Source organism: Salmo trutta, unplaced genomic scaffold (assembly GCF_901001165.1).
Source record: "Salmo trutta unplaced genomic scaffold, fSalTru1.1, whole genome shotgun sequence".
Taxonomy (NCBI): domain Eukaryota; kingdom Metazoa; phylum Chordata; class Actinopteri; order Salmoniformes; family Salmonidae; genus Salmo; species Salmo trutta.
The window spans coordinates 14836632-14862024 of NW_021822911.1; the positions used below are offsets into that span (position 1 = coordinate 14836632).

General features: G+C 41.0%; 1 protein-coding gene and 1 long non-coding RNA gene across 2 annotated transcripts; one reads left to right on the forward strand and one right to left on the reverse strand.

The window, feature by feature from the left end:
- The first annotated feature begins 6080 nt into the window (after positions 1-6080).
- On the forward strand, positions 6081-6650 carry LOC115186633 (uncharacterized). Its single transcript, XR_003875811.1, has 2 exons — positions 6081-6281; positions 6386-6650. It is a non-coding gene; the product is annotated as an uncharacterized LOC115186633 (long non-coding RNA).
- Positions 6651-14959: 8309 nt separating this feature from the next.
- Positions 14960-16451, reverse strand: LOC115186716 (ribonuclease inhibitor-like). The gene is made up of 2 exons (XM_029746245.1): positions 16319-16451; positions 14960-15202 (listed from the first exon to the last, which is right to left on the reverse strand). The coding sequence occupies exons 1-2, from the start codon at positions 16435-16437 to the stop codon at positions 15013-15015; spliced, it is 309 nt and encodes a 102-aa protein (XP_029602105.1). The 5' UTR covers positions 16438-16451; the 3' UTR covers positions 14960-15012.
- Between the last annotated feature and the right edge of the window lie 8942 nt (positions 16452-25393).

The following is a 25393-nucleotide window of genomic DNA, read 5'->3' on the forward strand; positions in this document are numbered from 1 at the left end:
AGCAAAACATTAGATTATGTCAGCAGAGTACCCAGCCAGAAATAATCACACACGCATTTTTCAAGCTAGCATATAATGTCACAAAAACCGAAAACCACAGCTAAATGCAGCACTAACCTTTGATGATCTTCATCAGATGACACTCCTAGGACATTATGTTATACAATACATGCATCTTTTGTTCAATCAAGTTCATATTTATATCAAAAACAAGCTTTTTACATTAGCATGTGACTAGCATGTGACTAGCATTCCCACCGAACACTTCCGGTGAATTTACTAAATTACTCACGATAAACGTTCACAAAAAACATAACAATTATTTTAAGAATTATAGATACAGAACTCCTTTATGCAATCGCTATGTCCGATTTTAATGGAGTTATTTTAGTGTAAGTAGTCCTGAAGTCAAATTATAGATTTTATTAAAAGTAATTATTAGTAATTTAGGAAAATTTGAGCCCCGAGGGAAGCTACATTTTTATTTATGAAAATGATATTTTACGAATCCTTCTCAGGAGGGCTGTAAGGCAGACTGTTAGTATTCTTAGCAGAACAAGGTCATAAAGTCAGCAAGAGGAAGTTGCAACTCTGGCAGGAGGAAGTTATCTATTTGGGGCACACTATAACTCAAGAAGGGAGAACACTTAATTCTACCAGAAAGACAGCCATCCTAGAAGCACCTAAACCACTCAATAAGAAACAAATGATCAGTTTTCTTGGAATGATTAACTATTGCCGTGCGTGGATACCCCATTTTGCATTACATACAGGGAAGCTTAGTGAGTTGATATATGGTAAAGCTATGGCAGCAAAAGATAAGATCAAGTGGACAGATGAGGCTGAAAATAAGTTTGTAAACATTAAAAAGTTATTAACATCTAGCTCAGTACTGGTGTTTCCCAGATATGATCGCCCCTTTACCCAGACAGTAGACTGTAGGGAGGGGTTCATGACATCAGTACTGACCCAGAGACACGGGGGAAAAATAGGCCTATTGCTTACTATTCCTCCCGATTAGATGAAGTAGCCCAAGCCATACCACTATGTTTGCAGTCTGTGGTGGCAGCAGCTCAGGCAGTTGAGGACTCGGCATCTGTTGTGCTCTATCATGATTTGACTTTAAAAGTTCCTCATGCCGTATCCATACTGTTGTTAGAACATAAGATGGCTTACATGTCACCAGCTAGACATTTGTCTCATATGATCATTCTTTTGAACATGCCTAATTTGACAATAGGATGTTGTACTACTCTGAACCCCTCAACATTAGTTCCTATTGCAACAGATGGCAGCCCACATGATTGTGTAACAGAAACTGAGAAAGTTGTGCTACCAAGACCCGATTTGACTTATCTAGCTTTACCTGATGGGGAACTGACTATGTTTGTAGATGGATCATCAAGAAAGAACCATGATGGCACTAATGCAACAGGATATGCTATAGTTACAGACACAGAGGTCTTGGAAGCAGAGCCGTTACCGAGAAACTATTCAGCACAATAAGCAGAAATAGTAGCCCTTACCCGTGCGTGTCAGTTAGGGACAGGAAAACGTATTACTATTTACACAGACAGTGCCTATGCATTTAACACAGTACACATATTTGCAGCCCAATGGAGAAACAGGGGAATGGTAACCACTTCTGGGAAACCTATTACACACGCTCAGTTGATTTAGAATCTATTAGATGCTGTACTTTTGCCAGAAAAGTTAGCTATTTGTAAATGTGAGGCCCACATTAGAGGGACAGATAGTGTCAGTAACAACAACAGAAAAGCAGAAGCGGGAAACGAAAAATGCAGGTCTTAAACCTCAGCCGTCGACACAGCAGTTCTTAAAAGAGGAAGTAAACATAGACAAAGCTATATTAAAATTGTCAGTCTAGAGCACCAGTGAAAGGGATTTCGAAATGGGAGAAGTTAGGAGGAATTTATATAAGGACGGTATTTGGTATCATGATAAGTTACCAATACTACATAAGTCATTGTTTAGAGATGCGGCAAGATTGACACATGGGCAGAGCCATGTGTCAACAGGGGATAGTAGAGCAGGTTCAGAAACACTTTGTGGCCTATTGGATAACGAACTACTTAAAAAAACATTTTTTATAATAGATAAGTATATTAAATGGGAAGAAGCGGTCCCAACTTACTGGGTGGACACGATTAGGGTAGTTGATTTACTAGGATCTATCTCTTTAACCTGTTATGGCTAGGTGGCAGTATTTTCACGGCTGGATAAAAAACGTACCCGATTTAATCTGATTATTAGTCCTGCCCAGAAACTAGAATATGCATATAATTATTAGCTTTGGATAGAAACCACTCCAAAGTTTCTAAAACTGTTTGAATGGTGTCTGTGAGTATAACAGAACTCATTTGGCAGGCCAAAACCTGAGAACATTCCATACAGGAAGTACCCTGTCTGACCAATTCTTGAACTTCTTTGCCATCTCTATCCATTACAAATGATCTCTGCTCTAACGTGACACTTCCCACATCTTCCATAGGCTGTCAGAGCCCGGGAAAAACGTGAATGTCGTCATTCCAGCCCCAGGCTGAAACACATTATTGCCTTTGTCAAGTGGCTCATCAGGGGACCTTGGGCTTTAGGCGAGTGCACTGGTCGCCCCCGTCTTTGTGTTTTTCTCTCTTTTTACCAAAACGTACATTCCCGGTTGGAATATTATCGCTTTTTTACGAGAAAAATGGCATAAAAATTGATTTTATTAAACAGCGGTTGACATGCTTCGAAGTACGGTAATGGAATATTTAGAATTTTTTCGTCACAAAATGCGCCATGCGTGCGACCGTGATTTACCATTCGGATAGTTTCTGGAACGCATGAACAAAACGACGCTATTCGGATATAACGATGGATTATTTGGGACCAAACCTACATTTGTTATTGAAGTAGAAGTCCTGGGAGTGCATTCTGACGAAGAACAGGAAAGGTAAGACCATTTTTCTTATAGTAAATGTGATGTTGGTGAAGGCTAAACTTGCCGGGTGTCTAAATAGCTAGCCCGTGATGGCTGGGCTATGTACTTAGAATATTGCAAAATGTGCTTCATCCGAAAAGCTATTTTAAAATCGGACATATCGAGTGCATAGAGGAGTTCTGTATCTATAATTCTTAAAATAGTTGTTATGCTTTTTGTGAACGTTTATCGTGAGTAATTTAGTAAATTGTTAGTAAATTCCCCGGAAGTTTGCGGGGGGAATGCTAGTTCTGAACGTCACATGCTAATGTAAAAAGCTGTTTTTTGATATAAATATGAACTTGATTGAACAAAACATGCATGTATTGTATAACATAATGTCCTAGGGTTGTCATCTGATGAAGATCATCAAAGGTTAGTGCTGCATTTAGCTGTGGTTTGGATTTATATGACATTATATGCTAGCTTGAAAAATGGGTGTCTGATTATTTCTGGATGGGTACTCTGCTGACATAATCTAATGTTTTGCTTTCGCTGTAAAGCCTTTTTGAAATCGGACAGTGTGGTTAGATAAAGGAGAGTCTTGTCTTTAAAATGGTGTAAAATAGTCATATGTTTAAAAAATGGAAGTTCTGCAATTTCACCGGATGTTGTCGTAGGTGTTTTGCTAGCGGTCCGCGAGCCCTAAGAGTTATTAAAACCATGTGCCCTGATTTAGTTAAAACTGGCTCCATCAGAGCCCTTACAAAACCTTTTACAACTGATTCATCACTGTCATACCTTATAGGGTCCAGAGTTTTCCTGGTTAGGTCAACAGATAAGGACAAACCCTGGGCTCCAGGGCAAAAAAAATTGCCCCCCCCACTCTGGGACCTATGGTTGCCACCAGTCTGCTTGCCGTTCTCAGTTATCGTCAGGTTCTGTATGTGGATGATCAGGGCTTTATTCAGAAAAAGTTTATTGGGCTACTTTGATTTGCCAAGTGGGCGAGATGTGAATTCCGTGTTTATCTTCATGGACAAACTTGTTGTTCTAACCTACAATGGCTCAGCTTCAAGGGAACGTATCTGCTATTTGTATTTCCAGCTGAGTCCCCTCGTGTTCCATGATTTAACAAGCGATGACCACTCCACTACCATTGTCAACTACCTCCTCACATGAACTGGAAGCCACGTCTCATGTGGCCCACTCATCCACTGGCACATTGAATGTTTCCTCTCCAAGCACGGTGAGGGAACCCCTGTCAATTTTTCTCTCATAACTTTATGTAGAGTCAATCACAATCACAATCACATTATTACACATCTATGATTTGACTCCTTGCTTGGACTAACTCATTCTTAGCTCTTTTGTCTCACTGTGTAGTGTTTTTGTGTTATTGTCTTCCCAGTCAAATCCTGTCCTGCACTGGTCAAGCCTCTGAACACCTCAACTCATGCCTCATACCCTCATTCAATCACTGCTGTGATCCCTTCCCAAAATGTTGTAAGTAGCCCTCTCATTCCTATTCCCCATAATATTGTACAATAAGTGTCTTTATTAAATGCTTTAGGTTAAAATAAGGACTCTTTGACAATTTTAGAAACACATTTTGACGTCTCTGTGGGTCTCCCATCGTCCTCAACAACAGAAATGTCTAATAACGTCTAATACAATTCATCATTAATAAATTTGCAAGTTTTCTTTGTTCAGAAGCCTGATTCTACTCACTGTGGTAGTGTGGAAGTGTTGAGCTGTATTATTTGGCCTGTGGTCCTGTTGTCCCCAGTCCCAGTGGAGAAGATAATGTCTTAATTGAGCTTCTTGTCTGTGACTGAGATACGTAATCTGCACATTTACTAAAACGTCAGCTCTCATCTCTCCCAATGTTCTCAATGTCAAACGATGAAGGCCGGGTAGTTTTTTTTCATGATTGCAACTCAGGTCATTTTAGTCGGCTGGCCCTCGCTACATATTCGTCGTCAGACCCACTGGCTCCAGGTCATTTATAAGTCTATGCTAGGTAAAGCTCCGCCTTAGCTCAGCTCACTGGTCTCGATAACAACACCCACCCGTAGCACGCGCTCCAGCAGGTATATCTCACTGGTCATTCCCCAAAGCCAACACCTCCTTTGGCCGCCTTTCCTTCCAGTTCTCTGCTGCCAGTGACTGGAACGAATTGCAAAAATTGCTGAAGCTGGAGACTTATATTTCCCTCACTGACTTTAAACATCAGCTATCTGAGCATCTAACCGATCTCTGCAGCTGTACATAGTCCATCTGTAAATAGCCCATCCAATCTACCTACCTCATCCCCATATTGTTTTTATTTACTTTCTGCTCTTTTGCACACCAGTATTTCTACTTACACATCATCATCTGCTCATCTATCACTCCAGTGTTAATCTGCTAAATTGTGATTACTTTGCTACTACGGCCTATTTATTGCCATACCTCCTCACGCCATTTGCACACACTGTATATAGACTTTCTTTTTTATTTTGTGTTGACTGTACGCTTGTTTATTCCATGTAACTCTGTGTTGTTGTTTCTGTCGCACTGCTTTGCTTTATCTTGGCCAGGTCGCAGTTGTAAATGAGAACTTGTTCTCAACTGGCCACCTGGTTAAATAAAGGTGAAATAATATGAATAAAAGATCCTAGATCATAATGAATCAGATTACATGGAGAGGGGGGACCTGATCCTATATCATAATGAATCAGATTACATGGAGAGGGGGGACCTGATCCTATATCATAATGAATCAGATTACATGGAGAGGAGGACCTGATCCTAGATCATAATGAATCAGATTACATGGAGAGGGGGGACCTGATCCTATATCATAATGAATCAGATTACATGGAGAGGAGGACCTGATCCTAGATCATAATGAGTCAGATTACATGGAGAGGAGGGACCTGATCCTAGATCATAATGAATCAGATTACATGGAGAGGGGGGACCTGATCCTAGATCATAATGAATCAGATTACATGGAGAGGGGGGACCTGATCCTATATCATAATGAATCAGATTACATGGAGAGGGGGGACCTGATCCTATATCATAATGAATCAGATTACATGGAGAGGAGGACCTGATCCTAGATCATAATGAATCAGATTACATGGAGAGCCGGATATATATAATATACTCTACTATTTTTTAATATTTAATATGCCATAAACTATTGTTTTTTTTAACAGTTTCATTAATTCATTGTAATTAACTTCATCATTATGACACACCCCTCTCTATTGTCATTGGTTGCACTAATTGCACTGTTCGTCTACATAACCTGGTTCAAGTATTGATGACATCACCCTGAAGAAGGCACAGTGATGCTGAAAAATTGGTAAATACCCAATAAATTACTGGGTTTATATATGGAGTGTGGGATTCACTTTATGTTGATAGTTTATAACTCTTATGTATGTGCCATCTTTTTGTGTTTTTCAGGCAGCCTGGGAAAGAACTGAAAAAACTCACTAAAGAGTCAAGACAGAGACACCAGAAAGACCCAAGAAGACTTGGACGCAGCATCAGAGGACAGAGAGGGATGTTCAGAACTCACTCAGTCTGGTCAGTTGGTGAGGGTAGACTTGGAGGCTGCTTACCTGACATGGAGGAAGTCCCCCCTACTCTCCCCTACCTTCCCTATACCCCCTCCTATTATGTTGGACCATCATGTTTATTTGTTTGAATGTTGTCTTTGTTTGTGATATAAATGAAGAGAATGACTCCTCAACCCAAGAGGCCCTGGTGCAGCTGTGATCAGGTTAGAAGAGAATGACTCCTCAACCCAAGAGGCCCTGGTGCAGCTGTGATCAGGTTAGAAGAGAATGACTCCTCAACCCAAGAGGCCCTGGAGCAGCTGTGATCAGATTAGAAGAGAATGACTCCTCAACCCAAGTGGCCCTGGAGCAGCTGTGAGAGAGCAGCAGTGTTGGAAACATTTGGGGAAATTTAAAAAAGGTTTCCTGAAAAAGAGGATTGACTGTTACGTAAAGGTTCAGAGCCACTGAGTGGACAAAATATTAAGGATACCTTCCTAATATTGAGTTACGCCTGGTCAGTTTGTCATGGAAAGAAAAGGTGTCCTTAATGTTTTGTGTAAATTACATAAGAATTATACATTTATGGATTGTTTTATGTTGCCTTTTGTTTTCTATTTATTCAACCTGCCATCTCCCCACCTGGGGACTGAGGGTTATGAGAGAACCCCCACATCACTAGCTTCTCTTTATTCAACCTGCCATCTACCCACCTGGGGACTGAGGGTTATGAGAGAACCCCCACATCACTAGCTTCTCTTTATTCAACCTGCCATCTACCCACCTGGGGACTGAGGGTTATGAGAGAACCCCCACATCACTAGCTTCTCTTTATACAACCTGCCATCTACCCACCTGGGGACTGAGGGTTATGAGAGAACCCCCACATCACTAGCTTCTCTTAATTCAACCTGCCATCTACCCACCTGGGGACTGAGGGTTATGAGAGAACCCCCACATCACTAGCTTCTCTTTATTCAACCTGCCATCTACCCACCTGGGGACTGAGGGTTATGAGAGAACCCCCACATCACTAGCTTCTCTTTATTCAACCTGCCATCTACCCACCTGGGGACTGAGGGTTATGAGAGAACCCCCACATCACTAGCTTCTCTTTATTCAACCTGCCATCTACCCACCTGGGGACTGAGGGTTATGAGAGAACCCCCACATCACTAGCTTCTCTTTATTCAACCTGCCATCTACCCACCTGGGGACTGAGGGTTATGAGAGAACCCCCACATCACTAGCTTCTCTTTATTCAACCTGCCATCTACCCACCTGGGGACTGAGGGTTATGAGAGAACCCCCACATCACTAGCTTCTCTTTATTCAACCTGCCATCTACCCACCTGGGGACGGAGGGTTATGAGAGAACCCCCACATCACTAGCTTCTCTTTATTCAACCTGCCACCTACCCACCTGGGGACTGAGGGTTATGAGAGAACCCCCACATCACTTGCTTCTCTTTATTCAACCTGCCATCTACCCACCTGGGGACCGAGGGTTATGAGAACCCCACATCACTAGCTTCTCTTTATTCAACCTGCCATCTACCCACCTTGGGACTGAGGGTTATGAGAGAACCCCCACATCACTAGCTTCTCTTTATTCAACCTGCCATCTACCCACCTGGGGACTGAGGGTTATGAGAGAACCCCCACAGCACTAGCTTCTCTTTATTCAACCTGCCATCTACCCACCTGGGGACTGAGGGTTATGAGAGAACCCCCACATCACTAGCTTGCATGTTCTGCAGCCTTGTAAAGATAAGGAGGGGACGACTGGGAGGCAGGTTGTCATTTATTGCCATGAATCTTGCCCTGGAGGCAGGTTGGCATTTATTGTCATGAATCTTGCCCTGGAGACAGGTTGGCATTTATTGTCATGAATTTTGTTCTGGAGGCAGGTTGGCATTTATTGTCATGAATCTTGCCCTGGAGGCAGTTCAGCAAAGTATTCCCTCGCTGGCACAGGCACAAAGTAATACAATCCGATTTTAATCCTAACCTCAACCCTAACCACACTGCTAATCCTTCCCTTAAATTAAGACCATAAAACAACATAAAACAACAATATTTTCCACAGCCAATTCTGACTTTGCAGCTAACATATCTAGAGGAAATCGCACAGTTCTGCCTCCAGGTCAAGATTCATGACAAACGTCAACATGAGACAGGGAGAAGCAATGTAAAAATCAATAACGAAATTGTTTTCACAATTAACATGCTTTTTCTTGTTTCAAGTATATTTTATTATGAAAAGTGCAATATAACCATGTATACTTGTACAACTATGGAGCGTATGTCCACATATAATTGTACAATTTGTTTTTCCAACATAAAAGACAAGAAATTATCACATTGGTATTTTAACAGTGTTATTGTAAGAGTTTAAATGTTTAAACAGAGGATACATCTAAAACAGGATAAAACAAGTGCAGTATGTTGTGAGAATGTTACTTTAACGTCGACTCATAACGTCACACTATAACTTCATGGGAGTCTTCTGGAAAGACTGCATGTTGTTTTGGGTGCATTGAGTGACGTCTTCATCAACATTTTGCAGAATATTCCGGTAATATTTTCACCTCTTGACGGCTGCAGACATTGATAAGGAGTTCCAGTAGTTTATTTGTCATTTGCAGGTATTAAAAGTAATACATACATTGTAATTCCTTGTTGGAGCTCTCTCACATACAGGACAGTACATACCAGTGGAGGCTGCTGAGGGGAGGACGGCTCATAATAATGTCTGGAACAGAGTGAATGAAATGGAACACATGGAAACCACGTGTTTGATACCATTCCACTTATTCCACTCCAGCCATTACAAGCCTGTCCTCCCTAAATAAGGTCCCACCAACCTCCTGTGGTACAAACACAAACAGTAAAATATATCATAAAACATGCAAAGTGGTAAAAGATCAGAAAAGGAACCAAAAGGTTCAGTCATGTTGTAATAGTCTGATGAAAACAGTTTAGGTTTATGATTTAACAGGCAGATAGAACTGGGATAGAAGCTGTTCTAGAACCTGTGGTCCAGAAACTGATTTAACAGGCAGATAGAACTGGGATAGAAGCTGTTCTAGAACCTGTGGTCCAGAAACTGATTTAACGGGCAGATAGAACTGGGATAGAAGCTGTTCTAGAACCTGTGGTCCAGAAACTGATTTAACGGGCAGATAGAACTGGGATAGAAGCTGTTCTAGAACCTGTGGTCCAGAAACTGATTTAACAGGCAGATAGAACTGGGATAGAAGCTGTTCTAGAACCTGTGGTCCAGAAACTGATTTAACAGGCAGATAGAACTGGGATATAAGCTGTTCTAGAACCTGTGGTCCAGAAACTAATTTAACAGGCAGATAGAACTGGGATAGAAGCTGTTCTAGAACCTGTGGTCCAGAAACTGATTTAACAGGCAGATAGAACTGGGATAGAAGCTGTTCTAGAATCTGTGGTCCAGAAACTGATTTAACAGGCAGATAGAACTGGGATAGAAGCTGTTCTAGAACCTGTGGTCCAGAAACTGATTTAACAGGCAGATAGAACTGGGATAGAAGCTGTTCTAGAACCTGTGGTCCAGAAACTGATTTAACACGTGTGAGTGTCCAGTGTGTGTTTGTCAATTGTGTGTGTTTCAGTGTTATGTGTGTCAGTGTGTGTGTGTGTGTCCAGAGTGTGTTTGTGTGTGTGTATCCAGTGTGTGTGTGTGTGTGTGTATCCAGTGTGTGTGTGTGTGTATCCAGTGTGTGTGTGTGTGTGTGTGTATCCAGTGTGTTTGTGTGTGTGTATCCAGTGTGTTTGTGTGTGTGTATCAAGCGTGTGTGTGTCAAGCGTGTGTGTGTCAGTGTGTGTGTCAGTGTGTGTCCAGTGAGTGTGTGTGTCCAGTGAGTGTGTGTGTCCATTGTGTGTGTTTATCTAGTGGGTCCAGTGTGTGTGTGTGTGTGTGTGTGTGTCCAGTGTGTTTGTGTGTGACCAGTGTGTGTGTGTGTGTCCAGTGTGTGTGTGTGTCCAGTGTGTGTGTGTGTCCAGTGTGTGTGTGTGTCCAGTGTGTGTGTGTGTGTGTGTGTCCAGTGTGTTTGTATGTCCGTTTGAGTGAGTGTGTGTATGTCATTCCAGTGTTTGTGTGTGTGTGTGTGTCCAGTGTGTTTGCCCAGTGTTTGTGTGTATGGGTGTTTGTCCAGTTTGAGTGGGTGGCCAGCGTGTGTGTGTGTGCCTAGTGTGTGTGTCTGTGTCCATTGTGTGTGTCCAGTGTGTGTGTGTGTGTGTGTGTGTGTGTGTGTGTGTGTGTGTCCAGTGAGTATGTGTGTGTGTCCAGTAAGTGTGTGTGTGTGTGTTTCAGTGTGTATGTTTCAGTGTGTGTGTGTTTGTGTGTGTGTGTGTGTTCAGAGTGTGTGTGTGTGTGTGTGTGTTTCAGTGTGTGAGTATGTGCCCAGTGTGTGTGTGTGTGTGTTCAGTGTGTGTGTGTGTTCAGTGTGTGTGTGTGTTCAGTGTGTGTGTGTGTGTGTGTTGAGTGTGTGTGTGTTCAGTGTGTGTTTGTGTGTGTCCAGTGTGTGTGTGTCCAGTGTGTGTGTGTCCAGAATGTGTTTGTGTATGTGTGTGTGTGTCCAGAATGTGTTTGTGTGTGTGTGTCCAGTGTACGTGTGTGTCCAGTGTGTGTGTGTGTGTGTCTTGTGTGTGTGTGTGTCCAGTGTGTGTGTCCAGTGTGTGTGTGTGTCCAGTGTGTGTGTGTGTCCAGTGTGTGTGTGTGTGTCCAGTGTGTGTCCAGAATGTGTTTGTGTATTTGTGTGTGTGTCCAGAATGTGTTTGTGTGTGTGTGTCCAGTGTACGTGTTCAGTGTGTGTGTTGAGAGTGTGTGTGTCCAATTTGTTCCAAGTGTGTGTGTTGAGTGTGTGTATATCCAGTGTGTGTGTGTGTGTGTGTGTGTCCAGTTATTATTTCAGGGACACTGAGTCGCCACCATAATAAACCCCAAACCCTGGATAGAGGGGCTCAGTGAATGTGGAGGTGAATGTGATCAGGTGGGTCAGTGTGTCAGAGGAGGCTCTATAGAAGGACAGAGTGCCGGCTGGCCAGTCCAGATACACTCCTACTCTGTGGGAGCTGGAGGGGCGGACGTCTATGGTAGTGAGATGATTTTTGTGCCTGGCTCTGTAACTGTTGTCAGAGCAGAACAGACTCCAGGACTTGTCATTGCATCCAAGCCAACAGTCATCACCCCATCCTCTCCTGCAGATTCCTTTATATGTCACTCCTATATCAGCCTCTCTCCTACTCCACTCTACCTCCCAGTAACAGCGCCCAGTCAGACCCTCTCTACACAGCACCTGGACACAGTCCTCAAATCTCTCTGGGTGATCAGGATACGGCTGGTCCTCTGTCCTACATGTCACCTTTCTGTTCTCCTCAGACAGAGAGAGGAGTCTGTTTACTGTGTTTGGGTCCAGTGTGAGATCACAGACATCTGATGGATGAAACCAGGCACAATATTAGAAATCATCATCATTCACATTAGAATGTTAACTCACTTTTCACTAATTCATTTAATGTAGATGTTTCTAGGTATCAAAAGGAGAAGTTAAGGTAACTTGAGACTTGTTGAATGATCTCATGTTATACTGTATGGTAATATAAAACACACGTATTCCCATTAATTACACACACACACACACACACACACACACACACACACACACACACACACACACACACACACACACACACACACACACACACACACACACACACACCTGTATGCATCATGAACACAAACACACATTTCTAATGTAACACAAACGCACCACACACACACACAAACACACACACATACACTGTCATATCAACTCTTTGTAAACGTTGGTGTCCCTGATTTCTGCTTCTGTAGAACTACAGACGATATTTAATATGACCAAGTCAGTAATGATGGTGGTCTTTGACTTAACTTGAATTAAGACTTATTCTTAGTCATATTCTTCACAGCAGTCAACACTCACATTTTCTAAGCCCAGGTTTCATTCTGTTCTCTCCACCATGTTCCACACTGTAGCGGTAAGCAGAAAAACAGACAGTCATTGAGGGATACACCTGAACACACACACACACACACACACACACACACACACACACACACACACACACACACACACACACACACACACACACACACACACACACACACACACACACACACACACACACACACACACACACACACACACACACACACACACACACACACACACACACACACACACACACACACACACACACACAGTCAGCATATAACTTTGTCCAAGTGGTGGTCAGAATGTTTGTCTTAACTAGCCTGAAAAGTCAAACATGTCTGATATGAACATTGACATAAACCCTCTACATACTTGAGTTTCTCCAGTCTGCAGTGTGGATCCTCCAGTCCAGCAGAGAGCAGTCTGACTCCTGAGTCTCCTGGGTGATTGTAGCTCAGGTCCAGCTCTCTCAGGTGTGAGGGGTTTGACCTCAGAGCTGAGACCAGAGAAGCACAGCCTTCCTCTGTGACTAGACAGCCTGACAGCCTGCAAAGAGTCAAATCATATTAAAATCACACTGCTATTCTTTGGTGGTGAAAATAGTGGCAGTATATTTCTTCAACATATTCAGATATAGCAGTGTCCTGAAACCTGCCATATCTATTCCGAAATTAATGTATCATATTATAATTTACAAATTATCAAAGTTTTGCCTGCAGATAGAAACATGTATAGTACAAATATTTGAGTAGACTGACCAGACCAGTTTAAAAGCAGTATCAGTCAAAAGACAGACAGTGAGGTATCAGATTTAGATTGTATTGAGTATACAGTCCACATCATATCTATTTTGACAGTGAAGATAACATTTTAAATGTGGCTCTAAACTCCAACATTTTGGATTTCAGATCAAATGTTTCATATGAGGTGACAGTATATAATGTCGCCTTTTATTTGAGGGTATTTTCATACATTTCTGTTTCACCATTTAGAAAAATCAAAGCACTTTATGTATCTAGTCCCCCTATTTCAATAAGTCATAAGTATTCTGACCAATTCACTCATAGTGTATTAAAATTAGTGAAAAGTTTAGTATTTGGTCCCATATTCTTTGACTGCAAAGATTGATTAACATGATTAATACAAATCAAGAATGAATCATGAATAATAATGAGTGAGAAAGTTACAGAGGCTACAACAAAACATGCTAACCTCTCACCATTACCAATAACAGAGACTACAACAAAACATGTTAACCTCTCACCATTACCAATAACAGAGGATACAACAAAACATGCTAACCTCTCACCATTACCAATAACAGAGGATACAACAAAACATGCTAACCTCTCACCATTACCAATAACAGAGACTACAACAAAACATGCTAACCTCTCACCATTACCAATAACAGAGACTACAACAAAACATGCTAACCTCACACCATTACCAATAACAGAGGATACAACAAAACATGCTAACCTCTCACCATAACCAATAACAGAGGCTACAACAAAACATGCTAACCTCTCACCATTACCAATAACAGAGGATACAACAAAACATGCTAACCTCTCACCATTACCAATAACAGAGGCTACAACAAAACATGCTAACCTCTCACCATTACCAATAACAGAGGCTACAACAAAACATGCTAACCTCTCACCATTACCAATAACAGAGACTACAACAAAACATGCTAACCTCTCACCATTACCAATAACAGAGGCTACAACAAAACATGCTAACCTCTCACCATTACCAATAGCAGAGGCTACAACAAAACATGCTAACCTCTCACCATTACCAATAACAGAGGCTGAAACAAAACATGCTAACCTCTCACCATTACCAATAACAGATGATACAACAAAACAAGCTAACCTCTCACCATTACCAATAACAGAGGCTACAACAAAACACGCTAACCTCTCACCATTACCAATAACAGAGTCTACAAACAAAACAAGCTAACCTCTCACCATTACCAATAACAGAGGTTACAACAAAACATGCTAACCTCTCACCATTACCAATAACAGAGGCTACAACAAAACATGCTAACCTATCACCATTACCAATAACAGAGGCTACAACAAAACATGTTAACCTCTCACCATTACCAATAACAGAGGCTACAACAAAACACGCTAACCTCTCACCATTACCAATAGCAGAGGCTACAACAAAACATGCTAACCTCTCACCATTACCAATAACAGAGGCTACAACAAAACATGCTAACCTCTCACCATTACCAATAACAGATGATACAACAAAACAAGCTAACCTCTCACCATTACCAATAACAGAGGCTACAACAAAACACGCTAACCTCTCACCATTACCAATAACAGAGGCTACAAACAAAACAAGCTAACCTCTCACCATTACCAATAACAGAGACTACAACAAATCATGCTAACCTCTCACCATTACCAATAACAGAGGCTACAACGAATCATGCTAACCTCTCACCATTACCAATAACAGAGACTACAATGAAACACTTGTTGACCATCTACAGGAATACTGACCTCAGAGTCTCCAGTTTACAGTGGGGATCCTCCAGTCCAGCAGAGAGCAGCTCCACTCCTGAATCCTTCAGGTCATTGTTACTCAGGTCCAGCTCTCTCAGGTGTGAGGGGTTTGAACTGAGAACCGAGGCCAACACTTTACAGGATGTGTTTCTGAGTTTACAGCCAGTGAGTCTGCAAACACAGAAGAAATACAATGACAGACAGGATGTATTAAAATGATACGCTTAGCTTTCTCTGTTTACGCTGTTACCCGTTTACAAATAATGTGTTGGGTTTGACTTCAGAGCTGAGACCAGAGAAGCACAGCCTTCCTCTGTGACTAGACAGCATGACAGCCTGCAAAGAGTTAAATCATCTTGTAGAGAGAAAAATGAATAGTACAAATATTTGAGTAGACTGACCAGACCAGTTTAAAAGCAGTATCAGTCAAAAGACAGACAGTGAGGTATCAGATTTAGATTGTATTGAGTATACAGTCCACACCATATCTATTTTGACAGTGAAGATAACATTTTAAATGTGGCTCTAAACTCCAACATTTTGGATTTCAGATCAAATGTTTCATATGAGGTGACATTGACGCATTTGCAGTTTGTTTTGGTTGTGTTTTGGTTATGTTTGCCAAATAGAAACTGAATGGTGGATGATGACTGGTTGTAAACTAGTTGGTCACATTTGCAGTTTGTTTTGCCCAATAATAAAATGGTGGATGATGACTGGATTCATTTTCTGTCTAAGTGAGTAGATAACATGTTTCTAAACACGACTAAATGAACCCTGATGATAACATGATTAATACAAATCATGAATGAATCATGAATAATAATGAGTGACAAAGTTACAGAGGCTACAACAAAACATGCTAACCTCTCCCCATTACCAATAACAGAGGCTACAACAAAACACGCTAATCTCTCACCATTACCAATAACAGAGGCTACAACAAAACATGCTAACCTCTCACCATTACCAATAACAGAGGCTCATTCCTCATTATTCACGATTAATTCCTGATTTTTCATAATCATGGTAGCATCCACATGAATGTAGAAGTGTTCAGAAACATATTTTATTCTTACTGACAATACAAGTGAAGTTACTCCAAAATGACAGGACATTATTCACCATTAAGTTACTAGTAGGAAAAATATAATCTAAAACACAACCCAATGTAAAACTGTAAGCTTCACTGTCCATGCACATATGGTGTGGACTATGTGTGTCTGGTAAACACATGTGGATCTGGTGAACAGTTATCACTTGTTGACCAACTACAGGAATACTGACCTCAGAGTCTCCAGTCTGCAGTGTGGATCCTCCAGTACAGCAGAGAGCTGCTCCACTACTGAATCCTTCAGGTCATTGTTACTCAGGTCCAGCTCTCTCAGGTGTGAGGGGTTTGACATCAGAGCTGAGACCAGAGAAGCACAGCCTTCCTCTGTGACTCCACAGCCTGACAGCCTGACAAAGAGATCATCATGACTTCACAAACACACTGTTTATTTAACACCAGTAGTGTAGAAGGACAACGGTAGATGCATTTGGTTCATATTCCCAAACAACACATAGATTCATCTTCCATCAATGCATTTATTCAATATGTTTTTCAATATACATATTATAATACATATTTTTCTCTAAACATAATATTTATTCCTGATGAATACTTCTTATATGTCATTTTATTTACTCACAGAACAGCTCTAGAGGCTTTGACCACTGGCAGCAGCCTCAGAAGACCTTCCTCTGATCTGGAGTATTTCTTCAGGTCAAACACATCCAGCTCCTTTTCTGAAGTCAGCAACACAAAGACCAGAGCTGACCACTGTGCAGGTGACAGGTTGGGTTTTGAGAGACTTCCTGAGCTCAGGTAGCTTTGGATCCCCTCCACTAGAGAATGGTCATTCAGTTCATTCAGACAGTGGAACAGATTGATGCTCCTCTCTGGAGAAGGATTCTCCCTGATCTTCTTCTTGATGTACTTTACTGTCTCTTCATGGCTCTGTGAGCTGCTTCTTGTCTTTGTCAGTAGACCTCGTAAGTGCTTGTGATTGGACTCCAGTGAGAGGCCCAGAAGGAAGCGGAGGAACAGGTCCAGGTTTCCCATCTCACTTTGTAAGGCTTTATCCACAGCACTCTTGTAGACAGTAACTTCAGACTTGTTTCTGTACAGCAGAGACAAGATACTGGACTTTGTTTGCTGTTTGTCCATGAGATTCTCATTGTTGTTGATGAATGAGAGGAACACATACACAGCAGCCAGAAACTCCTGAATGCTCAGATGTACAAAGCAGTACACCTTGTCTTGGTACAGCCCACATTCCTCTTTAAAGATCTGTGTGCACAATCCTGAGTACACAGTGGCTTCATTGACATCAATGCCAGCCTCTTTCAGGTCTTTTTCATAGAAAATCAGATTGCCCTTCACTAGCTGTTGAAAAGCCAGTTTTCCCAGTGACAGAATGCTCTTTTTATTCCAGTGTGGACCTGTCTCTTCTTTCCCAAGATACTTTTCATTCTTCTGTTTGGTATGAAACACCACAAGGTGTGTGTACATCTCAGTCAGAGTCTTGGGCATCTCTTCTGTCTTATGTTTCAGCATGTGTTCGAGGACTGTTGCAGAAATCCAACAGAAGACTGGAATGTGGCACATGATGTGGAGGCTCCTTGCTGTCTTTATGTGTGAGATGATTCTGCTGGCCAGGTCCTCATCACCGAATCTCTTCCTGAAGTACTCCTCCTTCTGTGGGTCACTGAACCCTCGTACCTCTGTTACCTGGTCAACACACCCTGAAGGGATCTTATTGGCTGCTGCATGTCGGGTAGTTATCCAGAGGAAAGCAGAGTGAAGCAGATTTCCCTCGATGAGATTTGTCAGCAGAACATCCACTGAGGTTGACTCTGTGATGTCACAACAGATCTTGTTCTTCTGGAAGTCTAGGGGCAGTCGGCACTCATCCAGACCATCAAAGATGAACAGAACTTTGTACTTGTCGTAATTGGAGATTCTTGATTGTTTGATTTCCATTGAGAAGTGATTGAGAAGTTCAATCAAAGTGTGTTTGTCCCCTTTCATCAAATTCAGCTCCCGGAAAGGGAATGAAAACACAAATTGAACATCCTGATTTGCTTTTCCTTCAGCCCAGTCCAGAATGAACTTCTGCACAGAGACTGTTTTTCCAATGCCAGCGACTCCCTTTGTCAGCACAGTTCTGATAAGTTTGTCTTGTCCAGTTAAGGGTTTGAAGATGTCGTTACATTTGATTGCAGTCTCTGGTCTTGCTTGTTTCCTGGTTGTTGTCTCAATCTGTCTCAGCTCATGTTCATTATTGACCTCTCCTGTTCCACCCTCTGTTATGTAGAGCTCTGTGTAGATCTTATTGAGAAGTGTTGGGTTTCCTTGTTTAGCGATCCCCTCAAATACACATTGAAACTTCTTCTTTAGATTAGATTTGAGTTCATGTTGGCAAATCACAGCAAGCTCATCTGAATGAAGAAATAACACAGAGGATATTAATATTACGTTTGTTTTAATGCCTTGTCATGACGTTGGCCTGTGGGTAAGGTTTATGACCCGCCCCATAAATACCTTTCTCCCTTCCCCTCTCTTTCTGACCCTACTGAAGGACTGCTGTCCTGAAGGACTGCTGTCCTGTTAACCTGTTGGGGCTAGGGGGCAGTATTTTCACGGCTGGATAAAAAAACGTACCCGATTTAATCTGGTTACTAATCCTACCCAGTAACTAGAATATGCATATACTTATTATATATGGATAGAAAACACCCTAAAGTTTCTAAAACTGTTTGAATGGTGTCTGTGAGTATAACAGAACTCATTTGGCAGGCAAAACCCTGAGACAGATTCTGACAGGAAGTGGATACCTGATGTGTTGAATTGCCTTTAAGCCTATGCCATTGAAACACACAGGGGCTGATTAATGTTTTGGCACTTCCTATTGCTTCCACTAGATGTCACCAGCCTTTACAAAGTGTTTTGAGTCTTCTACTGTGAGATCTGACCGAACAAGAGCCATGGAACGGTGATGGCCCATTAGACACCTGGCGTGCGAGTTCATGTTGGGTACTCTCGTTCCAATACGTTTTAAAAGAGAACGCAATCGTCCGCCTTGAATTTTATTTATTATAATTTTATTTTATTCATGTTCTGGTTAAAAAAGGCACTAATGATTTATGCTATACAACGTTTGACATGTTTGAACGAACGTAAATATATTTTTTCCGTTCGTGAAGTGAAGTGAAGTCCGGCGGGCATAGATCATGTGCTAACAACACGGAGCTTTTTGGACATAAATGATGAGCTTTTTCGAACAAAACTACATTCGTTATGGACCTGGGATTCCTGGAAGTGACATCTGATGAAGAGAATCAAAGGTAATGGATTATTTACATAGTATTTTCGATTTTAGATCTCTCCAACATGGCGGTTAGTCTGTATCGCAAAGCGTATTTTTCTGGGCGCAGTGCTCAGATTATTGCAAAGTGTGATTTCCCAGTAAGGTTATTTTTAAATCTGGCAAGTCGATTGCGTTCAAGAGATGTAAATCTATAATTCTTTGAATGACAATATAATATTTTACCAATGTTTTCTAATATTAATTATTTAATTTGTTGTGCTGACTTGACTGCCGGTTATTGGAGGGAAACGATTTCCTGAACATCAACGCCATAGTAAAACGCTGTTTTTGGATATAAATATGAACTTGATAGAACTAAAAATGCATGCATTGTCTAACATAATGTCCTAGGAGTGTCATCTGATGGAGATTGTAAAAGGTTAGTGCATAATTTTAGCTGATTGTATGGTTTTGGTGACGCCTGTCTTTGAATTGACAATACATTACACACAGCTATTGTCAATGTACTCTCCTAACATAACCTAACTTTATGCTTTCGCCGTAAAACCTTTTTGAAATCGGACGACGTGGTTAGATTAAGGAGATGTTTATCTTTCAAAGGGTGTAAGATAGTTGTATGTTTAAAAAATGTGAATTTTGACATTTATTTGGTTTCAAATTTGCCGCTCTTGAAATGCACCTGCTGTTGATAGGGTGCACCACGGGTGGCACGCTAGCGTCCCAAATAGCCCCAAGAGGTGAAATATAGAGAGTCTGGGAACATCAAACAAATGGGGAAAGGAACCATATTTTGGTAATAAAACCAGTTGGAAATATGCTTTGGAACGTAATGAGTATGGATGTCAGTTCGGATGTCATCTGAGACATTATGACTGATGACAGGACGACATAAACTGTACCTGGGATAGTATACACCCTCTAGTTATCAGAGTCACATGGAATTGTTATGCAATTGAAATGTTTGATATTGAAATTGTTTGTTAGGAGATTAAATGTAATTTTAGCTTCCAAATGAGAGAATTGGGTTTTCATAAGGAAAGTGCCCTGCTTGATCAGTGGCCCACCCCTGTGAAGAGACAGGGGTTATAAACGATGAAACACATCCTTCCCCCTCTCCACTATATAAGCCTTTGACGAAAAGATAACCACATGTTCCAGTACGTGAGGTCTGCAGCCTCTACGTTAGAAGGACACACGTCAAGTACAGAACTAAGCTAACATCGGCGTGAGCTTTGGTGGTGAATGGTATGAACTTTGAGCGTATTCACTACAGAAGTGATACTTCCTAGCCGTTGAGTTAGCAGCGGCCGCTGTAGACGTGGGCTAGGAAAGGACGGACGACGGACCCAGTCTAACAAAGATACCACCACGTATCCAATTTACCACCAGAGACATTCTTCCGAGGACAGGAAGATCTGTTGGCCAACCAGGCCAGCATCTACGACCAATCTACCGAAGCGCAGCTCAGAGTAAATATTTATTGCATTTTCCTTTTCCAAATGGGCGGTAATTTAGTAATGCATAAGATAATGTATTTACGATAGCATAGGTGCTGTTTCTTTGTTCCTAAGTCTTCCCGCTCTTTCATTCAAGCCCAATCCCCTTTCCTTTGTGTAACCAGCCATCATACAGGTTCCGTCCACCAGGGATGTTTTCTGTATGACATCATTTGTATTCTGTGTATTTGTAATTCTGTGTGATTAGTTTAGGTATTTAGTAAATAAATAATTAACCTGTTGGGGATAGGGGGCAGTATTTGCATGGCCGGAAAAAAAACATACCCGATTTAATCTGGTTACTACTCCTGCCCAGTAACTAGAATATGCATATAAGTGTTTGATTTGGATAGAAAACACCCTAAAGTTTCTAAAACTGTTTGAATGGTGTCTGTGAGTATAACAGAACTCATTTGGCAGGCCAAAACCTGAGAAGATTCCAAACAGGAAGCGCTCTCTCTGACTATTTCTTGGCCTCCTTGATCATCGCTAACCAAAACAGGGGATCTCTGGCATAACGTGACATTTTCTAACGCTCCCATAGGCTCTCAGAAGGCGCCAGAAAGATGAATGGTGGCTTTGCAGGCCATGGCTGAAAAACAGTAGGGCTTTTGATAGTGGTCAATCAGAGGACCATGAGACTGGAGGCGCAGGCACGAGCCGACACCATGTTTACTTTCTCTCTCTTTGAACGAAAACAACCACTCCCGGTCGGAATTTTATCGCTTTTTTACGAGAAAAATGGCATAAAAATTGATTTTAAACAGCGGTTGACATGCTTCGAAGTACGGTAATGGAATATTTCGAATTTTTTTGTCACGAAACGCGTCGGGCGCGTGACCCTTATTTACCCTTCGGATAGTGTCTTGAACGCACGAACAAAATGCCGCTATTTGGATATAACTATGGATTATTTGTGACCAAACCAACATTTGTTATTGAAGTAGAAGTCCTGGGAGTGCATTCTGACGAAGAACACCAAAGGTAATCAAACTTTTCTAATAGTAAATCGGAGTTTGGTGAGTACCACACTTGGTTGGTGTCAAAATAGCTAGCCTGTGATGGCTGGGCTATCTACTTCGAATATTGCAAAATGTGCTTTCACCGAAAAGCTATTTTAAAATCGGACATAGGGAGTGCATATAGGAGTTCTGTATCTATAATTCTTAAAATAATTGTTATGTTTTTTTGTGAACGTTTATCGTGAGTAATTTAGTAAATTCACCGGAAGTGTTCGGTGGGAATGCTAGTCACATGCTAGTCACATGCTAATGTAAAAAGCTGGTTTTTGATATAAATATGAACTTGATTGAACAAAACATGCATGTATTGTATAACATAATGTCCTAGGATTGTTATCTAATGAAGATCATCAAAGGTTAGTGCTGCATTTAGCTGTGGTTTGGGTTTATGTGACATTATATGCTAGCTTGAAAAATGGGTGTCTGATTATTTCTGGCTGGGTACTCTGCTGACATAATCTAATGTTTTGCTTTCGTTGTAAAGCCTTTTTGAAATCGGACAGTGTGGTTAGATTAACGAGATTCTTGTCTTAAAAATGCTGTAAAATACTCATATGTTTGAGAAATTGAAGTAATAGCATTTCTAAGGTATTTGAATAACGCGCCATGGGATTCCACCACGCAAGCGTCCCACCTAGCCCATAGAGGTTAAACCCAAGTTTGTATTGCTGATTCAACTTGTTAGCCAGGGTTCGTGAAGATAGCCAGGAATTTACAACTTTCATTATGAGACTGAAAATAAGATAAGGGTTAATATTGACTGCTATCGATGTAAAATATTACTAAGTATTTTAAGAGTTTATTCAGAAGATAACGGCTCTATAAACGTTCTGCCGTGGTGCCCCGACTTTCTAGTTAATTACATTTACATGATTAGCTTAATCAGGTAATATTAATTACAGAGAAATAATTTTATGGGTTAGCATGTCATATCACTTAATCCGGCATAGCCAAGGACACGACAGCCTACAGTATTGTAGGACTGTTATAACATTTTAAATTATAATCATTTATTCTCTTAACTGACTGTATAATTGTGTAAATGTTTTCATAATGCATTCCAGACTGGTGTGACTAATTATATTATTATTGGTATTATTGATGGTATTATTAATGTTGTCTCTCTCTCTCTCTCTCTGTCTCTCTCTCTAAATTAATCACCACAACACATCCCTGCTGCTACTTGATGAGGTCACTAGGTGTTGTGTTAAGGCTGCTACAATATCATTGACTTACACAGCTACTTTAGCTGTACTTTAGCTACAGCTTTTAAATGTTATAAAACAACATTCAACATGAGGCAGACATCTTACATTTCTCCAGTGTGTCAGCAAGCTCCTTCTGGTTCATTTTCCTCAGGACGTGCAGTGTGATCTTCAGAGCCCCCTCTCTGGCACTGCTCTCCTGCTTCTCATCTTCAGCATCCACCACTTCCTCATCCTGCTTCTGACTCTCAAAGCCTTCTGGGAGTTCTGGACTAAGAATCCTCTTGAATATCTTCAGCTCGTTCTTCACAAATGTCATAATACTCTCTTCAAGCAACTGAAATAAATCAAGTAAATAAGTTAAGCAAGAGACAAAATGCTTCTCATTAACACATTAATAAATTATTGACAGATCAACTTTACTTGAGGTAAACAAAAAACAAATGTACATAACAGGACCACATACACTGAATATGGAGGCCAGGTCTGTTTGATGACTCTGGGAAGACTGACCACGGAGAATCTCTGACTCTGATCTCTCCTGTTGGTTTCTGTGGACAAAACATGAGATTACATCTCCTCAACCAGGGAGTACACACACACACACACACACACACACACACACACACACACACACACACACACACACACACACACACACACACACACACACACACACACACACACACACAGGGAGGGAACGTTGTGGTTGTTTAATATTGTTTTAGGACTATGAAAATGGACTAAAGGATTAGCCTATGGATTATGAAAACAACAAAAATAAATGGGAAAATCAGAGAGGAGAAATGACTAGAGACAGTGTTGTTCAACTCACTGACCATGACCCATTAGTTCTTCTTACCTTTGTTCAGTAGAAAAGTATCCCTCTCTAAAGTTAAGAGGTTGATACATGGACTTGTCACTCTTCATGGACACACAGCTGGGTACAGGGGAGGCTGGTCTCTCCTGCTTGATTGGGCTTCAACACAACAGAGACAAACATTACATCTCTCATCTACTCTGATCTCAGATGGGGAAACATAAGGAGAGTTCCAAAACGCAACATATCACTTTACAGAAATTAGTTTTTATTGTTTAAAGAAATTATGTATTAATTATTACATCTCTCACAGACAAGGATTTGTTTAAAATCTATCACTTGATGGTTCCATTTCAGAGAGAAAAATCATGTTTTTTTTTGCAAAATGCTATATATCTGCCTCTCTCTCAAATGTGACCGACCGGCTCAATTTGGTAATTAACTGAATTAACTAAATGTATGGTGTATATGGTTTATGTCAGTTTAATTGTTTGTTATGCTATAAATAGTTTTTTATGGTTGTAAGTGATAAAATTAACAAGACGATGGTATATTTTTCAATTCTGAGTACTTACTACTTTAGTAAGGAATTACACATTTTTCAGTACTACTGCAGTTGCTAAATAATTCCAATAGATGGCAGCATAAGACCACGAATGACATTTCAGAAGATTAGTTTAGTTATGGCTAAAATAGGTCATACGTAGGGTTAGTGTTTCTGTTTTGCACTTTGTGACATCTGCTGATGAAAAATGGCTTTATAAATACATTTGATTGATTATTTGTTAGGTTTAGGGTTCTTAAGGCAAAAAACTGTGTTGGTTTATTTATATCTCTCCGGCTCCTCCCTGTGGCCTTCTGTGGGTACTACATAACTAATTTATGACACCTGCTTGGCTGATTATATGAGGTAGCAATTGCTTTAGATCTACAACTGAATGAGCTAGACCTATCCATTTGTTTTGCAACTCAGTGAACCTGCGCAGCATTCGCTCAATTCGATGTCTACGAATGAAGATTTCGATGCATATCAAATTACCCAGCAGCCATTTAGAAACAACAAGTCATCAAAAAAGTGTTATTTCTTCATTTTAAAAAAAGTATTCCGGCTGTTTAAATCGGCCACATCTTGAAAAAGAGGACAGGGACATGTGTTTTGTTTAGGTTGTATACCTTTTTCTGAAAACAAATATGGTTAACCATGACCAGAAAATGTTTAACGTTTGTTGGGTATGTGCCAGCCATCATCAAGACTGAGTCACCACAACGTTGTGGTGTCTCACAGGTGAACATTGAGCTAGCGCACCAAGTAGCTGTAAGTTTGATAATAAAGCTAATTGAACAATAAAATTCGGTGTCTCAACACTGTTGCGAGCTCTGTCATTATTCCCCAAGATCACCTCAGCCCGTTCTGCGCGTAACCAGACAATATGCTTGGTAGTG